A 19,263-nucleotide genomic window follows, 5' to 3' on the forward strand; every position below is an offset into this window, starting at 1 on the left:
TTCTGACAATTCCAAAAAGCAGAAAATTTATCACCAACATAGCCGACCGTAATATTATCTGACAGCAGACGTGACAAAACGTAATTTTTCAAAGGTAATGGGACTTTGACAGTCGCTGTCAAGTCACAGAATATAATTTGACGTCAGTTTGACAGACATTATGTCAACTGACGGCCATATAAAGTTGAAATATACTTTGAGGTAAAGGTAAACAAGAATCATAATAACACTTCCAAGGGCGGCCCTAGCCATAAATTTTGGGGGGTTGCCGTTACGGGCTTCAAGTTTTTTGATGGAGTCGAGCATTGACATGCTGTAAAATCACTTTATCATGTCTCTCGTTGTATTGCGGCCGTTTGTCTTTCAATACTCGGCTCAAATGCATTAATTGCGTTCGATAACGATCACCTGTAATCGTTTCAGTCGGTTTTAACAACTCATAATATACTATGCCGAGATTTTCTGCGCTAGGGATTATCGTAATGAATCCATTTTTCGTCTCCAGTCACAATGCGATGCAGAAATCCCTTCCGTCTTTGCTTTGCAAGCAGCTGTTAACCAGAAAACAAACGCCGTCCAATATATCTCAGCTTCACCTCGTATGGCACGTTCTTTCACTAATAGCGGCCTCACCATAGGTATTTGAAAGTATTCGATGAGCCTCAGCCGCAGATTTCTTCATATTAAGGCAGAAAAGTAAAACCCCTCGCGAATGATGAGAATTTGGCTCATATGCTGACATGTTTAATCGAGAATAACTTTATGATGCAGACACAAATCGACTAATATTTGGATGACGTTATGTTTACAAATACCTAAGATTATTGTATGGCCATAGTATAAGGAAAGGATAGCAAGCCATTGTAGTGCTTTTTTCGATTTTGTTGATGTTGAGTGCCATCTAGTTGTACTCACGTTTAACTCGAATTTTATTGTCAAAAATTGGTCCGTAAAGTGGAGCCCTCTGAAAAAATTGGTGTTATTTTGAAGAACTAAAATATTTGAAATAGAGTGGTCAGAAGATTTCTATATTTTGATATTTTTTCTGCTCTGTAATAAGCATTTAGGCCAGTGGCGTGTATTTGTGATAACTTAATAATAACATAAAAATTTGTTGGCAATGTCATGCGACCCCTTTGTAACCACGCCACTGAATGAATTATCGTATTATATCTGCGCCATCTATAGCTCATGATTCAGTGCCATCTATTATCGAGTTACTTCTCCAAATCCAACTATAGTAGCGACCCCTGATGACTATTTCCTTGCCGTCAAACGGCGGTTGGCTTACTATCCTTTCCTTATACTATGGTCCAATACACCTATTAACATTCAAAAATGATACATGTACAGGGAATACAGGATGTCCAAATTCGATGCTCACTGAAAACATCTCGGAAACTATAAAACTTTGACAAAAAATATTCAGGTATTTAAAAATTACTAATATTTTTATTCATTAATTTTTATGGTTTATATGATACTCATAACAGATCACAGAAATCAATTACCGTTTAAGAGATATATGGAGGAGCATCATAAACTAATAAATTAAAATGATAAGGTCTTCAGTTAAAGTTCCGATCGTTGTTTGAGTACCGCTGGAGGGAAGCGTGACTCGTCATGGAAACGCATTTAGTACCGGAGTACCAGAGGCGGTTGTAGAAACGAACAAGAGGGGACTCAAATCACTTTTGAAACCGTTGATAATTGCACCATACTTGTCTGTCATTCTAAGCGTAATTTGGCTTTTTCCACAGTCGAGAAGGCGCTAGTAATGTTCCTAGAGTTGGTATGTAATTTGGTGCATGAAATGTCCATCCCTTTGGCAAACAAATTCACGCAAACGCGAGGAAAATAAGATCATTTGAATTTATACTGGTTGCACTGATTTATTTCATTCCCTCAACTCGACCAAAGTTGCATTATTTTTTCAGAAATGTCAATGAAGAGCTTTATTGCAACGAATGGAAAACCAAGAGATTAGAGAGTGGTTTTTCTAGAATATGATATACAGGGTTAGAACTATTTAGATGGACACTACAGGAATATCGGAAACCGTTAGAAAATCAGGGTGGCTTGAATCATAGTATAAGGAAAGGATAGTAAGCCAACCGCCGTTTAACGGCAAGGAAATAGTCACCAGGGGTCGCTACTGTAGTTGGATTTGGAGAAGTAACTCGATAATAGATGGCACTGAATCATGAGCTATAGATGGCGCACAAATAATACGATAATTCATTCAGTGGCGTGGTTGAAAAGGGGTCGCATGACATTGCCAACAATTTTTATGTTATTAATAAGTTATCACAAATACACGCCACTGGCGTAAATGCTTATTACAGAGCAGAAAAAATATCAAAATATAGAAATCTTATGACCACTCTATTTCAAATATTTTAGTTCTTCAAAATAACACCGATTTTTTCAGAGGGCTCTACTTTACGGACCAATTTTTGACAGTAAAATTCGAGCAAAACGTGAGTACAACTAGATGGCGGTCAACATCAACAAAATCGAAAAAAACACTACACTGGATTACTATCCTTTGCTTATACTATGCTTGAATTACAAAAAAGTTGCGTTATTTAGGGATTAGTCTGTTGGTATTAACAGATCCGAAATATAATAATAATAATAATAATAAACTTTATTTTTCTGACCTTAAATCAGTACAGGTGTACTGGTATATTTCTCCACTGGTTCCCGATATATCTCGAAAAAACTAAAAATCGAGATTTTCTTTTTTTCTGTATAACTCATTTGTATTTGGAGGTTTTTGGAGAACTCTACGAAATTCGCTTTGTAAACATTATCCAATATAGAGATTCTAATGGTGTCTTCAGATTCTTTCTGTTTTCCATTGTTTCAGAGACGCGACTGTCATTTTTTTTCTTATGGACGCCATATTAGGTTTTCTTATGGGGTGATAAAGAAAAAAATTATGAATTCAACAATGTATCACACTTTACAATAATATCGAGTCTAGGGACGCAAATTTGAAGAGTTGTTATGTGAGATCATCACTTGACTATTGCGTCTCTGAAACAATGGAAAACAGAACAAAAGAGGGAAGTAATTACATTTATCCTTTTTTATCTCTTGACAAACAGACTCAAGGACCAACAGGACAAAGAGACTGGGGATCAGAACGACTACGAGGACCGGTCACAACTGTACTGGTATTTTAAATAACGTTAACCTTTACAGAAAACAAAGTTATCTGATTTTACATAAATGGTAGACAAAATAAGTAGTTTCTGTAGATACGCCCTGGAATCTTTCCTTTGTAGTAGTAGTAGATAAGCGGTCCGAAAAGTCTTGTTGAAGTCTTCCTTTCGACAGAGATTGTAAATTTCATAGAAAATTTCAATATTTCCATAGCACTCCCATTTCCCAAAAACTTTTTAATATTACCTGAATAATGTATCATGGGAATGTAACATACATATAACTCATAAAATATACAGAGAATAGTAAATAATGCGATAGAGGTTATCGACTTTGCGTTCGAAAATAATTATCCATTTGAACACAAAGTTGTCTAATTTTTTTAATAAAATTCTGGAATTCATATCCTTCTCTTATTTACAACTACCAAATTCGATTTTGGATTTTAATTTCAAAGCATCAGTAAATTTCAGTTGTATAAAATCTCTTTTTCCAGAAAATATATATTTTATAATATATATTGGCTTATTCTGATGAAGCATGCCACTTCCTTTGATTTCAAAGACTGTTATGAATTAACATTAAGGGATGAATAGCACATTAAAAATATTGATATTTAAATAAAATATATTTCTATTCAATAGTTATCACATAATATAATTAATTACATATTTGGCTAAGTACTATAATATTTGAATCATAATTGCTCTCTGCACAATCATCAGAATTGAAATACTTGTAGTACGCTTCATTTGAAAATCAACGATGAGTTTTGTTATGTATATATAGTAAGAATGAAAAATTGATAATTGAATTGAAATAAAATAATTTTCATGATAAATTTCAATTCAAGCAATAAGTCCATTCTTCCTATCAAAATATTGTCAAACGAAAAATTTCTAGTTTGAAATAAAACCACGCACAGTCAGTTATGATAATTGGCGTTCAAACTGATTAGGCTTCTTCGGATTCCAAACTGGTAAATTCGAACAAACCTAATGGACGATATTATGAAAGTGATCAGTGCAGAGACGATGGATTTTTAGCAGTACTTCAATATCTAATAAAATTTAAAAAAGATATTAACACGTATCTAGTGATATTCCATCATTATATTCAAATATGTCGATAATATTAAGCACACTCTTATTGTACAAGTATTGATATTTTATAATACATTGAAAGAGAGTTGAATGGCAGTCAAGTTGCCATTTTGTCCTTACATAATCCAAGAAAAAAAGGTTTTTTTGGTATTAAACTCTCATCTTATATTATCAATAATAAAAAAATTGAACTAATGAACACAAAACATTGAAATTATCAGCTCCCAATTCTTTCAGATATCAAATACAAGCATGCTAAAATATACTATAGATATGAAAAAGAGTGGTTAATTTGATTCTAGCCTCATTGTGAAGCAGTACGAAGAAATTTAGTCAAAATTTTATATCACAGCACATGTATGATTCTGCATAATAATTTCAAAAATTTAAGGCCGAAAAGTGCTTAAAAACTTTTTAATTTATATTGACATTTTATAAAGGCCATATTATCTTTATGAAATTATACTTGGTATATAATTGAATAGTTTAGCACCATTTCTTTAACGAATAAGTTTAGAATAACTGGTCTTGTATAATCATTTACTCCAACCAAATAGGTAAAAATGCATATAATTATTTACCATATAATAAAGCGTTTTAATTGATAAAATAATAAACAATATGGGAGCAATAACAAAATAGAAAAATTTTAGTACTTCAGTGATCTTATAATAATTAGATGTTTCCTCAAAAATGCATATTTAGTCTAGAATTAATAAAAAAGAGGTAACTCTGCAAAACAACATATACCAATTATTTCTCTATCTATTCATATCAGAAAAAAATGATGAGATTAATGTTGCTGTTGTTCTTTATTCGAGATGATAAGAATAGAATTTCCCAAAAAATAAAATGATTGTCAGGAATGATATGTAAGCGATAGACATAAGGAACTTAGGTAAATATGTTTGTTTGAAATTCCTGACTCAGAATATGAAGTAGCAGAGATAGTGTAATACATATGTAATAATATAATTATAAAGCGTTCTAGAAATATGAGTTTTTTGCAGAAAAATGAGAGAATTATCGTCGTTTACAGTGAAAGAATATTATTTGTATAATCAAAAAAATTGAGATGTAGAAGGTTAATAATAATAACTTTTCCGAAAATTTGTAATTAATTTCTCATGAGCAAAAACCAGTACATTTCTGTATACAGTTATATATTTAATTGAAATCAATAATAATATGAAGAGTTTAACATAATAAAAAAATATTAATAATATCTGAGAGGGTTAATTTTAGAATATAAGATATTTCATAAACATTATAATCAAAATGACACTACAAATAGAATCTATTAGAAAAATTTTCTTTTAAAAAAATACTAATGGAATGAGAAACATTACTCATCACATTTTTCAATACTTTTTCTTTTCAATTCATCATATTCTTCCTGAGCTTCTGCAACAGTCTTACGCAATTTAATAACTTGACTACGGATTTCTTTATGCTTTTCTAGTATATTACCTACCTTTTCCCTCACTTTGTTGGTAGAAGAAGTAACTACCCATCTTAAGTAGAGATCCCGCCACAGAACTAAACTCACTGGTGCTACACTTGGCCAAATAGGACCTTTATTTGGCTCATACAGAGGATTTAATACTGATGTAAGCACATCGGGACGATTCAAGTAAGACCATAGGCTAGTAGTTTGTTTAGCTAGCTTTAAGTTCACTCTATCCTGCTCGCAGTTACCAAGGAAGGTGCCTACATAAAATGCAAATTGAAACCCCGAAATATGTATTCAAATTTATTCACTCACCAAACTGACTGAAGTAGGAATGTTCAAAAAGGAGTATCAACATATCTGTATTGAATTCGAAGCTACAAGGAAACTGGTAATGAAGTTGCTGTACACAATCCAAAAATAGAAGGAATGTCGGCTGCTGATATTTGGATCTTGAATTCGAGAAGCAGAATTTCGAGTTTCTCAACTGAAAGGGATGACCACCTTGCAACCATTCACGTTCAATGAGCGCTTGCAAACCTTGAAAATATTAAATTCTATTATTTCATCATATATATATAAATAAAAATTATAAGGATGATAATGTTTGAATAAGCATTGGTTCTTTTATGTAACAGTATCAGATATCTCATTCGTTGTCTAGTGAGAGGATTCCAGATTCCTTTGGAGCTAAAAAACCTAAGGTCTCCAGATTTAACACCGTTAGATTTTTTCCTTCAGTTATGTTTAAAGAAGATTTATCAATTTAAAATTGAAAATTTAGAAATGTTGGTAAATAACACTGAAAATGTATTAAGAAATGTAAAACACATGTGATAGTAAATAAATAATAAAAAAAAAACACCTTACCCCTAACTGTGCGACAATCAGGGTTTAATATAATCTGAGCAATGGAAGTCAAGAGTAATGTTGAATCTAATCCAGTGGACCCGTGAACCAAAACAGTAGCGCCATCTTGAGCCAAACATTGAGCAACTAAACAAGATCCGTTCAAAACATTCAGAACATGTGTTAACCAATTGCTACTTTCCAATCTAGAGAGCCATTTGTCAGAAGAGGAAGTTGAATCATTGCATGCTGCAGACGATAAATGAAATAAATATCATCATTGTCAAATAAAAAATTTCATTCAACAATCGAGTTAAAACAATTATTCGATAGCTTAAATAAAATATCCTGTTCATTTAACTCACCATCAATAAGTTTCGCTAAGTTGTCTAAGAGAGATCCATTGCATTTAGAAATTTTATCCATAGGCTTATGAACTTTTTTCCATTGGGTGTAATGCCCCTCAGGTTCAGTACCCCCACCCTTTGCTTTACAATTGTTGGTGTAATTTGTACTTCTTGTATCAATTATATAACCTTTTCTAGTTTGCCCTAATACTGCATTTAAGATGTTTTCATCGGCTCTGCATCTTCTATTGCTATTGTTGAGCATAGGTTGACTACTTCTCAGAAGCACCGCTCCATTTTCATGCTTATAACTGAGAATTGGAAATCGGCCTCCTTCTCTGAATGAAGCGGCTGCTGAGATAGTTTCATCATCAATTGACTTTGGAACAACTAACGTAGCCCCATATGAAGAACAAACACTATAATTGCTATTGATGTGAGATAGTCTCCATTCATCACCTTGAAGTAACTTAGAGAATTCTATTTCTGGCTTATAGCAAGTATGTCCATCTTCTAAGATATTATACAAAGGCCGATAGAAAAAGGGATAGAGTAAGTCAGTTTTGTCTAAATTAATCAGTCGTTCAATGGATGAGAACACATTGAGGAGATCTTCAGTATTGGATATTATCAATTGAAATATACGAAAATCCTTGCATTTTATAATTATGATGCCGCCACTGTTAGTACTACTGCTAGTGAGTTTTTTCTCAATATTATCAATGCACTGATGGAGAAGCTGAAATGAAATTATTGAGGTTATTTTTAATTTGTCTTCTTCGATAAGTGAAGAATTTCAATCTACATTTTTCATTTAAAATTATTTTACTGATTATCAAGGAAATTAGGATAGTTTTAAATCCCTTACCCAAACTTCTTGAGCAGGAAGAGATTCATTTCTTGAAGATAAGATAAGATGATGACCTGTAATGCATAAAGTTCCTTCTATTGAATTCTTTAACGAGTCTTGAAGTATTACGCGGTCCAAATTTGGGGATGTTATCAATTCGGCAAATTCCATGTTGCAATTAATATCTATACTCCTTCAAATTATCACAAAACATAACTCTGACCACCTATTAGTTTCGAATGAAATAAAGTTGGAAGATATTATCGTTATCATTGAATTCTTGAGGTTACTTTATAATGGAATGGTAGTAATTACTCGTGAGCCAGTTTTTTCATTTACTTTGATTGCATTCTCTTAATTAATTTTCATAACCTTTAATTTTTGACAGTGAAGTGTAGGGAAGGTCGCTTAGCAACCGTATCAAACATTAGGAATTTAGGATAGAGATGGGGGCAGAGGTATCTCTAGCGCTACTCTACCCATCAGGGTAGAGTATCATCTACGCCCTAGGCAGAGGTATCCCCATTAGGGATAGAGTATCATAATATGCCTTATGAGGCATAGCTCTACACATGAGGGTAGAGTATCCTCTACGCCATATGGCAGAGGTATCTCTACTCTACCCATCATGGTAGAGTATCATCATATGCGGTACAGCTCTACCCATGAGGGTAGAATAGGGCTACCTCTGCCATATGGGGTAGATGATACTCTACCCTGATGGGCAGAGGTATCTCTTGCTCTACTCATCTGGGTAGAGTACCATCATATGCCGTATGGGGCATAGCTCTACCCATTAAGGTAGAGTATCATCTAAGCCGTATAGGGGACAGAGGTATCTCTAGCTCTACTCTTCCCTGATGGTTAGAGCTAGAGATCTTAGCATAGATGATTGATCATTTAAAACACCACTACTACTTGTTAAATATCCACCTAGAAGTATGTTCTTGTAGTGATACTTCATCAGAAAGTTAAAATTGTCAGCAACGACTAAAATGTGTAAAAAAACAAGATTTTGTACATCTCATTTCGAAACTTTGACGTTGTTAATCTATCTCCTATTTTTTTTAATTGTGCTTCTACTACTACTATTATATACACACAAACCACGTTAAATATCTAACTATACCACATTTCTCCTCAATTCAAATGTAACTTGAAAAAAACCTATGATAAGAAATAATAATAAGAAGACAGATTGAGATGAAAAAATAGAACCCCTTAAAGTTTTTGAAAATTTTTATTCAATAAGTTACACACAAATGACATAATCGAGGAATCAATATAAAATAAAAAGAATGAAATAAATGTAAATTTTTGTAGAATTTGAAATGAGTAACTGGTTGTGAAAAATTATTGATAGTTAATATTGATTATTATAATGGGGAGTCAATGAACAAAATGATCAGAAAATATCATCTGATCACCAAATTGAAATGTGTATGTATAAATATTTTATTTCACCAAGTTTTTTCATATATATTTGTTCATTCAATAAAAATTCACAAAAAATTTTGATTGAGTTCTTGAAGTCTTGAAAAATTGTTCAGAGAAATCAGTCATTCAATAATCACATTCAGTGTATATGATACTCTAAATATAATGTAAATAAACTAAGAGAATTGAGTAGACAATTAAATGAATGATTTCTAACTACTGACTAATCAGGTACTGCTTGTTGCTATTTGGAAATCGCATATCACAAAAAATTGAGAAGCCCCAAGGCTTTTTGCCAACCACTCATTCTTCAAAACAGCCAATTTAAGACAGTCAATGGTGAAAGTAGCGTAAAAGTTAGTTTGCACAGCTCTACCCATTCCTTCAATAATAACGCAGTCAGTTGTGAGCATTGTCTCGCACAATTCTGAAAAAAAAATTTAAAATTAGGTTCTTGATATTTCATTCGTTATAGGAATTGACAATATCAAGCTAATGTTCAGTAATGCTTTGTCGAAATTTTATATGTTCGAATTTTCATTAGTGCGTAATATCAGTGGATATAGTAACCGATTTTTGTACCAAATTACACACAAATAGCACTTATAGTTCCCGAGAGTAGCTTTCTTCAAAAACGTAAACCGTGAAAATTTCAAAGGAGTTAAATTTTCAATCCTCAAATATTGATAGAATCCGAAATATGAACAATAAACTTTGTGATAGAAAAAGTATTCTTAATAAGAGAGTGGCTCACCTTCAGGTAAACTAGTTAAGTCAAGACATGGTCCCCTTTGGCCATTTTCTAAACACTGTAATCTATTTTCATTTAAAGCATTCCTGAATATACCGCACTGATGGGAAGCCTCCACCAAATATGACTTGAGTTCCTTGAAAGTCACATCGTTCAGAGCAGGCAAGGTATTCCCAACTAAGATAACTTTGGTGCCAAGTTTTAATAATTCTCTTGCAAATGGCAGAATTCCTAATACAAAATCTATTCCAGCATTATCTACAAATATCACAACCTTTTTATATGGACAAGTCTGAAACAGAAAAAATATTATGATAATGAAAGATTAAATAAAGCAAATTTAAATTACATTACCTCTATTTTATTAACAAACAATTCAAAGTCGTCTTTGAACCAAGGACGAGGTTGAATTGTTTTCATGGCATCAAGTAGATCAAAATTTGGTGATTTTTCTAACATTTCAGAAACTACTTTGGATCCCCAATCAAATACGTTTCCCGCTAAAACACCTTTTACTACTTCTAACCATCTATCTCTGAATGGTTCAATGGAATCTATATATTTTAATCTGGCAGAAAATTTATTGAAGGCTAAGGCAGTTTCTTTTTGTTTCTGAATCGACCAAGCATCTTTAAAATTGTTTGTTCTGAGATTATCTTCATTGAATTCCAGTAGAGTTCTGACACTAAGAGGGTTTAATAATCTACAAAAGACATATAATTAAAACAAAGAATGTTAAATGTACATGTTTAGTATTGAGATTACAATTTCTTGATTAGAGAAGAAGCGACTTACCTAGGATTATCTTTCAACTGTTCAGTCAACATATGGAAAGTTTGGTAACTTTTTTCAGCCTTTTCGGTAGCTTGTAAATCTTCAGGATTTAGAATTGACGCCTTTGGTATAAATTTTTTGATCATTTGATCCAGACATGTCAACCAATATTCTCTTTGTTTGATATCATTTTGCAAGTCAATTGTATCTGGATCATAACTTTGAGGGTTCTTCAAAACAGGACACACACTTCTTTCGTAATCCATAACTAATTAATTATGCTACTAAGTTAATATAACACGTTTGTATACTTAATCGTTTAGCATATCTTATCACCTGATTTTGATTTGTATTGTCTAAGCTTTTTAAATAAATGAATTATTGTCCCTTCGAAATATAAATAATGGCGACTTTCCTGTATATAGTATCAGCTATTTATGATAAGAACGCCACATAAAGTTTTGAATAATGTTTCAAAGGAATAGTTTATATTATTACTAATGTACATTTCACGACGTTTCGATGTTTGCAAATTTTAAATTTCGATGTTTTGACAACTTATTCCTCGAGGGGGCCAGATTTATTATACCGTGACTATGTTTTGTATGGTGGTTGTCGGTCTCCTTCAATTTATTTTTTTTGTAATATTAGGTATGGCCGATGTAAATTACGATATCCTGTTTATTCGTTCTTAGTATCGTTTTCAAATAGCCAAAAATGTATAGAGTTTAATGTATTGCCAGTGGCGGCTCGTAAATTTTTGTCATGGGTTGGCAGATGGTGTTTGTAGGTTTCTATTTCTACACAGCCATTAATGTTCTATAAATAAATACTATCGACAATGGCTCTATTCAATCTAGACCGTTCTTTGAATATTTTGAGGAATGATGATACGAAGACAAGAATAGATAATATATTGAATGTAAAACTTTGCTTCCGCCGTTTTGCAATAGATGGCTGTAGCGGTGAGTAGTAGTCGAAATAATTAGATCGTCATACAATAAGATTAGGTATTTGTCGATTTGTGTCTGCTTCATAAAGTTATTCCCGATTAAACATTAGCGTCATTAGCGGGAGGTTTTAATTTTCTGCTCTAATATAAAGAAATCTGCGATTGGGACTCATCGAATGCTCTCAAATACCTATGATGAGGCCGCTATTAGTCAATAAAGATTGATTCAAGAACGATGATTTTGACGTCGAAGAGCATCATAACGGTGGAAGAGAGAAGGTTTCCAAAGATGCAGAATTGAAGGCATTACTTGATCGAGACTCGTGTCGAACGCAACAAGAATTGGCAAAATCATTGGAAGTGACGCACAAGCCATTTCAAAATGCCCGAAAGTCATAGAAATGATTCAGAAACAAGGAAATTGGGCGCCGTACGATTTGAAGCCAAGAGATGTTGAACGGCGTTTGTTTGCTTGTGAACAGCTGCTTGCAAGGCAAAGACGGAAGGGAATTCTGCATCGCATTGAGACTGGAGACGAAAAATGGGTTCATTATGATAATCCCAATCGTATAAAATGATGGGGATAACCCGGCCATGCTTCCACATTGATCCATTGATGTCCAATCCGAATATTCACGGTTCCAAGGACATGCTCAGTATTTGGTGGGACCAGCTTGGCGTTGTGTATTATGAGTTGTCAAAACCGACTGAAACAATCACAGACAATCGTTATCGAACCCAATTAATGCGTTTGAGCCGAGCATTGAATGAGAAACGGCCGCAATACAACGAGAGACATGAAAAAGTGATTTTACAGCGTGACAATGGTCGACCCCATGTTGCGAAAGTGATCAAGAAATACTTGGAAAAGTTGAAATGGGAAGTCCTACCCCACCCGCTGTATTATCCAGACGTTATTCCCGCGGACTATCACTTTTTTCGATCGATGGTACACGTCCTGGCTGACCAGCACTTCCGGTCTTATGAAGAATTGAAAAATTGGATCGATTCGTGGATTGCTTCAAAAGGTAACCAGATTTTTCAACGTGGGATTCGTACGCTGCCGAAAGATGGGAGAAAGTAGTGACCAGCGATGGACAATACTTTGAATCATAAATTTATAACCAGTTTTTTACAATAAAGCCTTGAATTTCAGAAAAAAAAACGGCGGAAGCCAAGTTGCACTGTCTATGTTTTACTTTGGACTTATTGTGAATTGTTACTTACCTTACTCAATTCTTCATATTCTAGAAATGTCCCACTGAATTCTTTAAGATACTTGATAAAATGCTGTTTATGTATGTAATAAATTGAGTGGGACTTTCGAAAGTATATTATGTGTAACATCCATTCCAGTAAATCTGAACGTAACATGTCATATCCCGAATAATGTTACCCTCTAGCTCTGTAACAATTTCCCTTTTATGAGTTCAGATGGATCTACTCTGTAATTTACGATTTCCGGCTTGGTAAATTGCTTGGCATCTTCAAAGGACTTCGTCCGAAGATTATTCTCTTTGTTTGCGATTGTCACATACAGAATATTCGGAAAACCATCTTCCGTTTGTTCTGGCAAATTTATTCGAAATGGAAATTCGAATTATATATCATCACACATTGCGTGATTTCTTTCCTACTGTTGTTTGAACTCATTTCCTTTTAAGTGAATATCAATTTTGTGTTGCGGTGGATTTCTATATTAAGAAATAATATTTCTCAATTTTAGTTCACATGATGTGATTCCAAAGATGGGTGCCGCGCGAGCTCACAATAGATCAAAAGCAACAACATGTTAATGATTCTGAGCAGTGTTTGAAGCTGTTTAAGTGCAACAAATTTTGCTGAATTTTTGCGTCAATATGTTACAATGGATGAAACATGGCTCCATCATTTCACTCTGGAGTTCAATCGACAGTCAGCTGTTTGGAGTGCACACAATGAACCGAATTCAAAGCGAGGAAAAATACAACGGTCAGCTGGCAAGGTTATGCCATCAGTTATCTGGGATGCGCAAGGTATAATATTCATTGATTACCTCCAAAAGGGCCAGACCATCAACATCGAGTATTATAGAGCTTTATTGAATCGTTTAAAGGATGAAATCGTTAAAAAACGGGCCCATTTGAAGAAAAAGTAGGTGCTGTTTCATCGAGACAATGCGCCGTGTCACAAATCAATGAAAACAATGGCAAAACTGCATTAATTTGGATTTCGAATTGCTTCGCATCCACCGTATTCGCCAGATCTGGCCCCCAGCGACTTTTTCCTGTTCTCAGACCTCAAAAGAATGCTCCTGGAAAGAAATTTAACGCCAATGAAGAAGTAATCGCCGAAACTGAGGCCTATTTTGAAGCGAAAGACAAATCGTACTACAAAAATGTTGTCGAAAAGTTGGAAGATCGCTATAATCGCTGTATCGCCCTCGAAGGCAACTATGTTGAATAATAAAATCAAATTTTGCCAAAGAAATGTGTTTTACTATAGTAGACCGGGGACTTTTCAATTGGACTGTTATTGGATCAAAGTTCCTTTTTCCATTTTTTCGAATTATCAGTGGTCTACCAAAAATAGTTCTAGAGGACGGGCACTGTTCCAGAAGAAATATCACCCTGTAGATTTGCATTCAAAATTTGTATATCACATAATGGAAATTTCAAATCGGAACATCTATGCTAAATTTGAAGTTGAATATCTTGTGAACATAAAGTTTAATGAGAAAAAAATTGGAAAAAAATCAAACTTTAACACCTTGTACCTTGAAAACAAAGCGTTTTCGTCCTCATGTTTATAGTTTTTTTTTTTAATGATCTGAGTACCGAGGAATCTGTCATTTTCATTTAGGACCACCTTGTAGAGTAAAACGGACGCTAAAAAAATCAGATACCTACCTACTTTCATCATCAGGAATAATAACGAGATCTGATTTCTTTTTCCCTCATTCATTTCCAACCAGAATCGTCACAGAAGAAACAACTCACGTTTTATGAGCAGCCAAAACATTGTAATCTACTCAAAAACAGTTTTCCGTCCATAATTCACTGAATGATACGCTTCACTGCTTTCCCCTGATCTGACGTAAGAAATATTCGGTTCCCAAGATATAATATCTGCAGTAATTCGAATTCTGGAGGAAATCCCAGAAAGCGGGCCATGCTTCCGAAAAACAATAACTATAGAAGCAGCGACTCGTAAAGTACAGTCACAGAATTTGAGTTATAGCCCATATCCAGTTACTGAACTGAATCATATTGATAGATAACTGAACCCCGGATGATAAGATCAAGGGATTTTGGAAAGATTCTCACCGCATTTTCATCTATGTCTAGAAAATTGATATTTCGAGAAAAAAGGATACGTATATTCACGATTCAAAGGATTACAATGAAAGAAGCTGTGAATCATGATGACATATCATATGAGTATTGAAAAATGGATCATACAGGATGTTTCCCAACTACGCTACGAAACTTCAAAGGGTGATTCCTAAGGTAGTTTCAAGAAAAAGTTTCTCTGAATGTATATCAGCAGTTGAAGTATAAAAAAAAGGTATACACACCGCAAAATTGGGAGAATCTCAACGAAGTTTTTATTCTCGATTGAACATGTCAGCTAACGAGCCAAATTCTTAACATTTGCGGGAGGTTTTGATTTTCTGCTTTAATATGAAGCAATTTGCGGCTGAGATTCATCGAATGTTCTCAAATACCCATGGTGAGGCCGTTATTAGCGAAAGAACGTGCCGAGAGTGGTTTCAACGCTTCAAGAACGGTGATTTTGACGTTGAAGACCAGCTGAAGAAAGAAGGTTTGCGGAGATGCAGAATTGGAGGCATTACTTGATCAAGACTCGTGTCAAACGCAACAAGAATTGGCAGGATCATTGGGAGTAACGCAACAAGCCATTTCAAAACACCTGAAAATCATGGGAATGATTCAGAAACAAGGAAATTGGGTGCCGTACGAGTTGAAGCCGAGAAATGTTGAACGGCGTATGTTTGCTTGTGAACAGCTGCTTGCAAGGCAAAGACGGAAAGTATTTCTGCATCGCCTTGTGACTGAAGACGAAAATGGGTTCATTACGATAATTCCAAGCGCAGATAATCATGGGGATATCCCGGCCATGCTTCCATGTCGACAGCTAAACCGAATATTCACAGTTCCAATGTCATGCTCAGTATTTGGTGGGACCAGCTCAGCGTTGTGTATTATGAGTTGTTAAAACGGACTGAAACAATCACAATTGATCGTTATCGAACGCAATTAATGCGTTTGAGCCGTGCATTGAAAGACAAACGGCCGCAATACAACGAGAGACATGATAAAATGATTTTACAGCATGACAATGCTCGACCCCATGTTGCGAAAGTGGTTGAGATGTATTTGGGAAGTGGGAAGTTCTACCCCACTCGCCGTATTCTCCAGACGATGATCCCTCGGACTATCACTTGCTTCAATCAATGGCATACCACCTGGCTGACCAGCACTTCCGGTCTTATGAAAAAGTAAAAAATTGGATCGATTCGTGGATCGCTTCAAAAGATGACCAGTTTTTTCAACGCGGGATTCGTACGATGCTCGAAAGATGGGAGAAAGTTGTCAGCAATGGACAATACTTTGCATCATAAATGTATAAGCAGTTTTTTACAATAAAGCCTCGAATTTTGGAAAAAGACGGCGGAAACAAAGTTGTACGCCTAAGTAGCTTAATTTCCTTTCTTCAATACTTGACGTTTTAACATAACAAATACTTGACTTTCATTTCCCCATTTTAAATGAGTGGTATTTCATTGCTTTTTGAAATACAAGAACTTTTTAAGATTGAGTATTGACGAAAAACTGGAAATTATACGAAATAGGTGGTGCAAAACTAATTTGAATCTTGAAGTATCTTCCAAATATTTCTGAATACTAGCAGTCATATACAATACAATATTATAATCAGGAATCGGAATATATCATCCAAGAAATGAAGTTCTCAGTTCTTGGGATCCCTTATAATATTGATATCAAATTCTTGATTGAATCGAAGAAAATTAAGTTAAAGTTCAAAATCTAACACATTCTACAGGAGGCCCGCGTTGCCTTCTCAAAAATCAACAATCAATGTCTAAAAGATAAATTCAAGTGAAATACTGTGATTGAACGAGCTGAAATCTCAGCCTTGATTAAATTCTTCGGTTCACATCAAAGACCTTATACCAGACAAAAAAAGTTTTCATCCATCATGTCTTGAGTCTAGAGGATTTCTCGTTACTGAGATAAATTGTATTCTTCTATTTGTTCATCTGGAGACGAATTGGACAATTCACTATCGTATATATTATCCTTCTGTATGTAACCAATGTTCCTTCGATATGATAATTATTAAGGGCTGGTAATCACAAGATTTCAATGTCAGCACTTTCAACATAATCCTTGGTTGATTTTAAGAATCAAAAGTCCTATAAACATGGCTCCAAAAATGCTTTGTTTTCGATATACAGGGTGTTTCTTTTCCGCATTTCAGTAAAAAATCTTGTGAAGTGCAGATGCTATGAGAAAAAACTCAGAAAAATCAAACTTTAACTACTGTATGTCAAAAGCAAAGTGTTAACGAGACATTGGACATAGGACTTTTTTTTCCTAAGATTATCTTATCCGAGGAATCTCTCTTTTTTGCCTGTACCTCTAATTTAGGAAAACCCTGTATAATTCGCCCAAAAAGATTTGAATTGAAGGAACATGGATTTGGCAAACGAATATAAATTTCAGACCCAATAATAAAAAAATGTCATCGAAAAACCACCATATTTTACTGATACGATTCCAGTCCACTTATTTATTTATCCAAAGCACAAATTGTTACTTCGTGACCAGTATTTTCAGTAGAAAGAACGCATAACAAAAAATTGGCGGAGAATACTGATATCGATTCCTGAAAATGTGTTTGGATTATTTTGTAGCATGATACATTATTTCTGAGAATGTCTGCTATGAATGCTATGAAATAAATTGGAGTAAACAATGCCGGGTGTCCCAAAAGTTATCGTATACAGGCAATATCTGACTTATTTGATAAGATAATAATAAGATGTTTTGTATAACATCAAAGTACCTTCCCAATGATGTATAAAAAAGGTTCGTACATTTGACAGCCCTGTGGTAGCTACCCCTAACTTTTCATTTTCAAATGGCACCCCCTGTATATTATCAGTGAAAATTGCGTGTTTTTTTTATTTGGAATACAACGATAGCACATACTTGGTATTTTTTATTAATAACAACAAAAACATTAACATTTTGTGAAATATGAATTGCAACCAAAATACCTACTATGCAATTGAAAAAACGAAGAAACACTCAAAGCAAGTTTTGTTATAAAAAACATCGGTTTTTTAAAACAAAAAATTCATCTACTTCTCATATGTGAAGTTTGTACAAACATGGGTGGAGGCATTTCATTTTTGTAAGGATAATTAAATAACGTAAAAGAAGTCACAAAATATTAATGTTTTTGTTGTTATTACTGAAAAAATACCAAGTATGTGTTATCGTTGTATTCCAAATAGAATGACACGCAATTCTCACTGACAATATACAGGGGGTGCTATTTGAAAATAAAAAGTGAGGGTTAGCTATCACAGAGCTGTCAAATTTGAGAACCTTTTTTATACATCATTGGAAAGCTACTTTGATGATATTCAAAAATATTGATTATCTTGTCAAATAAGCTAGATATTGCCTGTATACGTTAACTTGAGACATTTTATGTTTCATTTCCCACTTCTAGGTAATTTTTGACTGTAATATTATTTCACTGTAAGTTTTTCAACCCCTATTCAGATCGCGCAAAAAACGGCTCAAAAAAATCACTGTTATTTCATGTTTCGTTGAATTGATTCTATCTTGTTCAAAAATAAATCGACGAAACTACCGTTTTGTTTCTTTATAATATCAGTACAAAAGATAGGGATCTAAGAGAATTAAGATCAGAGAAATCTGGCAAGATTCCATGATAATAAATCATTTCCAGTATTATAAGTCATTAAAAACGCATAACCTATTTCGTGGCCGCAATTTTGGCAGAAATGATGAGCTGAATTATGGTTATAATGTTTGAGCATCATTAACTTGCTGAAAAAAGACATGAAACGAATAAGAGAAGCTGGTAAAAAGAGGGGAAAGTTCGATCTACTGATCTTCGTAGTTAATGCTTAATCTACCTCGAGATAATTATCTTCTTTAACAATGTACTTACGGGTATTTCATTTTGCGCCCATCTTCTAAAAAGAAAGGGTTAAATTTTTGCTCAACTCTAGTCAATTTGCAAATTTCGAGGAAATAATTCTTTTGAGGTTATACTCATTAAGTATTTCCGATTGATATAACTCTATTTATCCTTGTTACCTATTATGAACACAATACTTACGAAAGATAATGAACGATAATTGAAATCACCAGGGTAATAGTACCAGCAAAATAATTCCTTCGCCATTTTGCAACAAAACGTTGGTTGCAGAATGGCGAATGCGCTAAGTGCTAAGTACTGGGTCATAGGTTTTCTTTCAGGTAGAAAATTATTTCGGCAACTGAAACATTTT

General features: G+C 34.0%; 2 protein-coding genes across 2 annotated transcripts; both read right to left on the reverse strand.

Moving 5' to 3' along the window:
* Positions 1-3,780: 3,780 nt before the first annotated feature.
* On the reverse strand, positions 3,781-8,175 carry LOC123678774 (myotubularin-related protein 9). Its single transcript, XM_045615983.1, has 5 exons — positions 7,789-8,175; positions 6,939-7,659; positions 6,595-6,822; positions 6,040-6,264; positions 3,781-5,984 (listed from the first exon to the last, which is right to left on the reverse strand). The coding sequence occupies exons 1-5, from the start codon at positions 7,939-7,941 to the stop codon at positions 5,620-5,622; spliced, it is 1,692 nt and encodes a 563-aa protein (XP_045471939.1). The 5' UTR covers positions 7,942-8,175; the 3' UTR covers positions 3,781-5,619.
* A 1,034-nt stretch (positions 8,176-9,209) lies between these two features.
* Positions 9,210-11,289, reverse strand: LOC123678775 (4'-phosphopantetheine phosphatase). Its single transcript, XM_045615984.1, has 4 exons — positions 10,754-11,289; positions 10,313-10,661; positions 9,962-10,250; positions 9,210-9,634 (listed from the first exon to the last, which is right to left on the reverse strand). Exons 1-4 carry the CDS (start codon positions 10,996-10,998, stop codon positions 9,435-9,437), a joined length of 1,083 nt encoding a protein of 360 aa, XP_045471940.1. The 5' UTR covers positions 10,999-11,289; the 3' UTR covers positions 9,210-9,434.
* Positions 11,290-19,263: the final 7,974 nt, after the last annotated feature.

Source organism: Harmonia axyridis, chromosome 4, assembly GCF_914767665.1.
Source record: "Harmonia axyridis chromosome 4, icHarAxyr1.1, whole genome shotgun sequence".
Taxonomy (NCBI): Eukaryota; Metazoa; Arthropoda; class Insecta; order Coleoptera; family Coccinellidae; genus Harmonia; species Harmonia axyridis.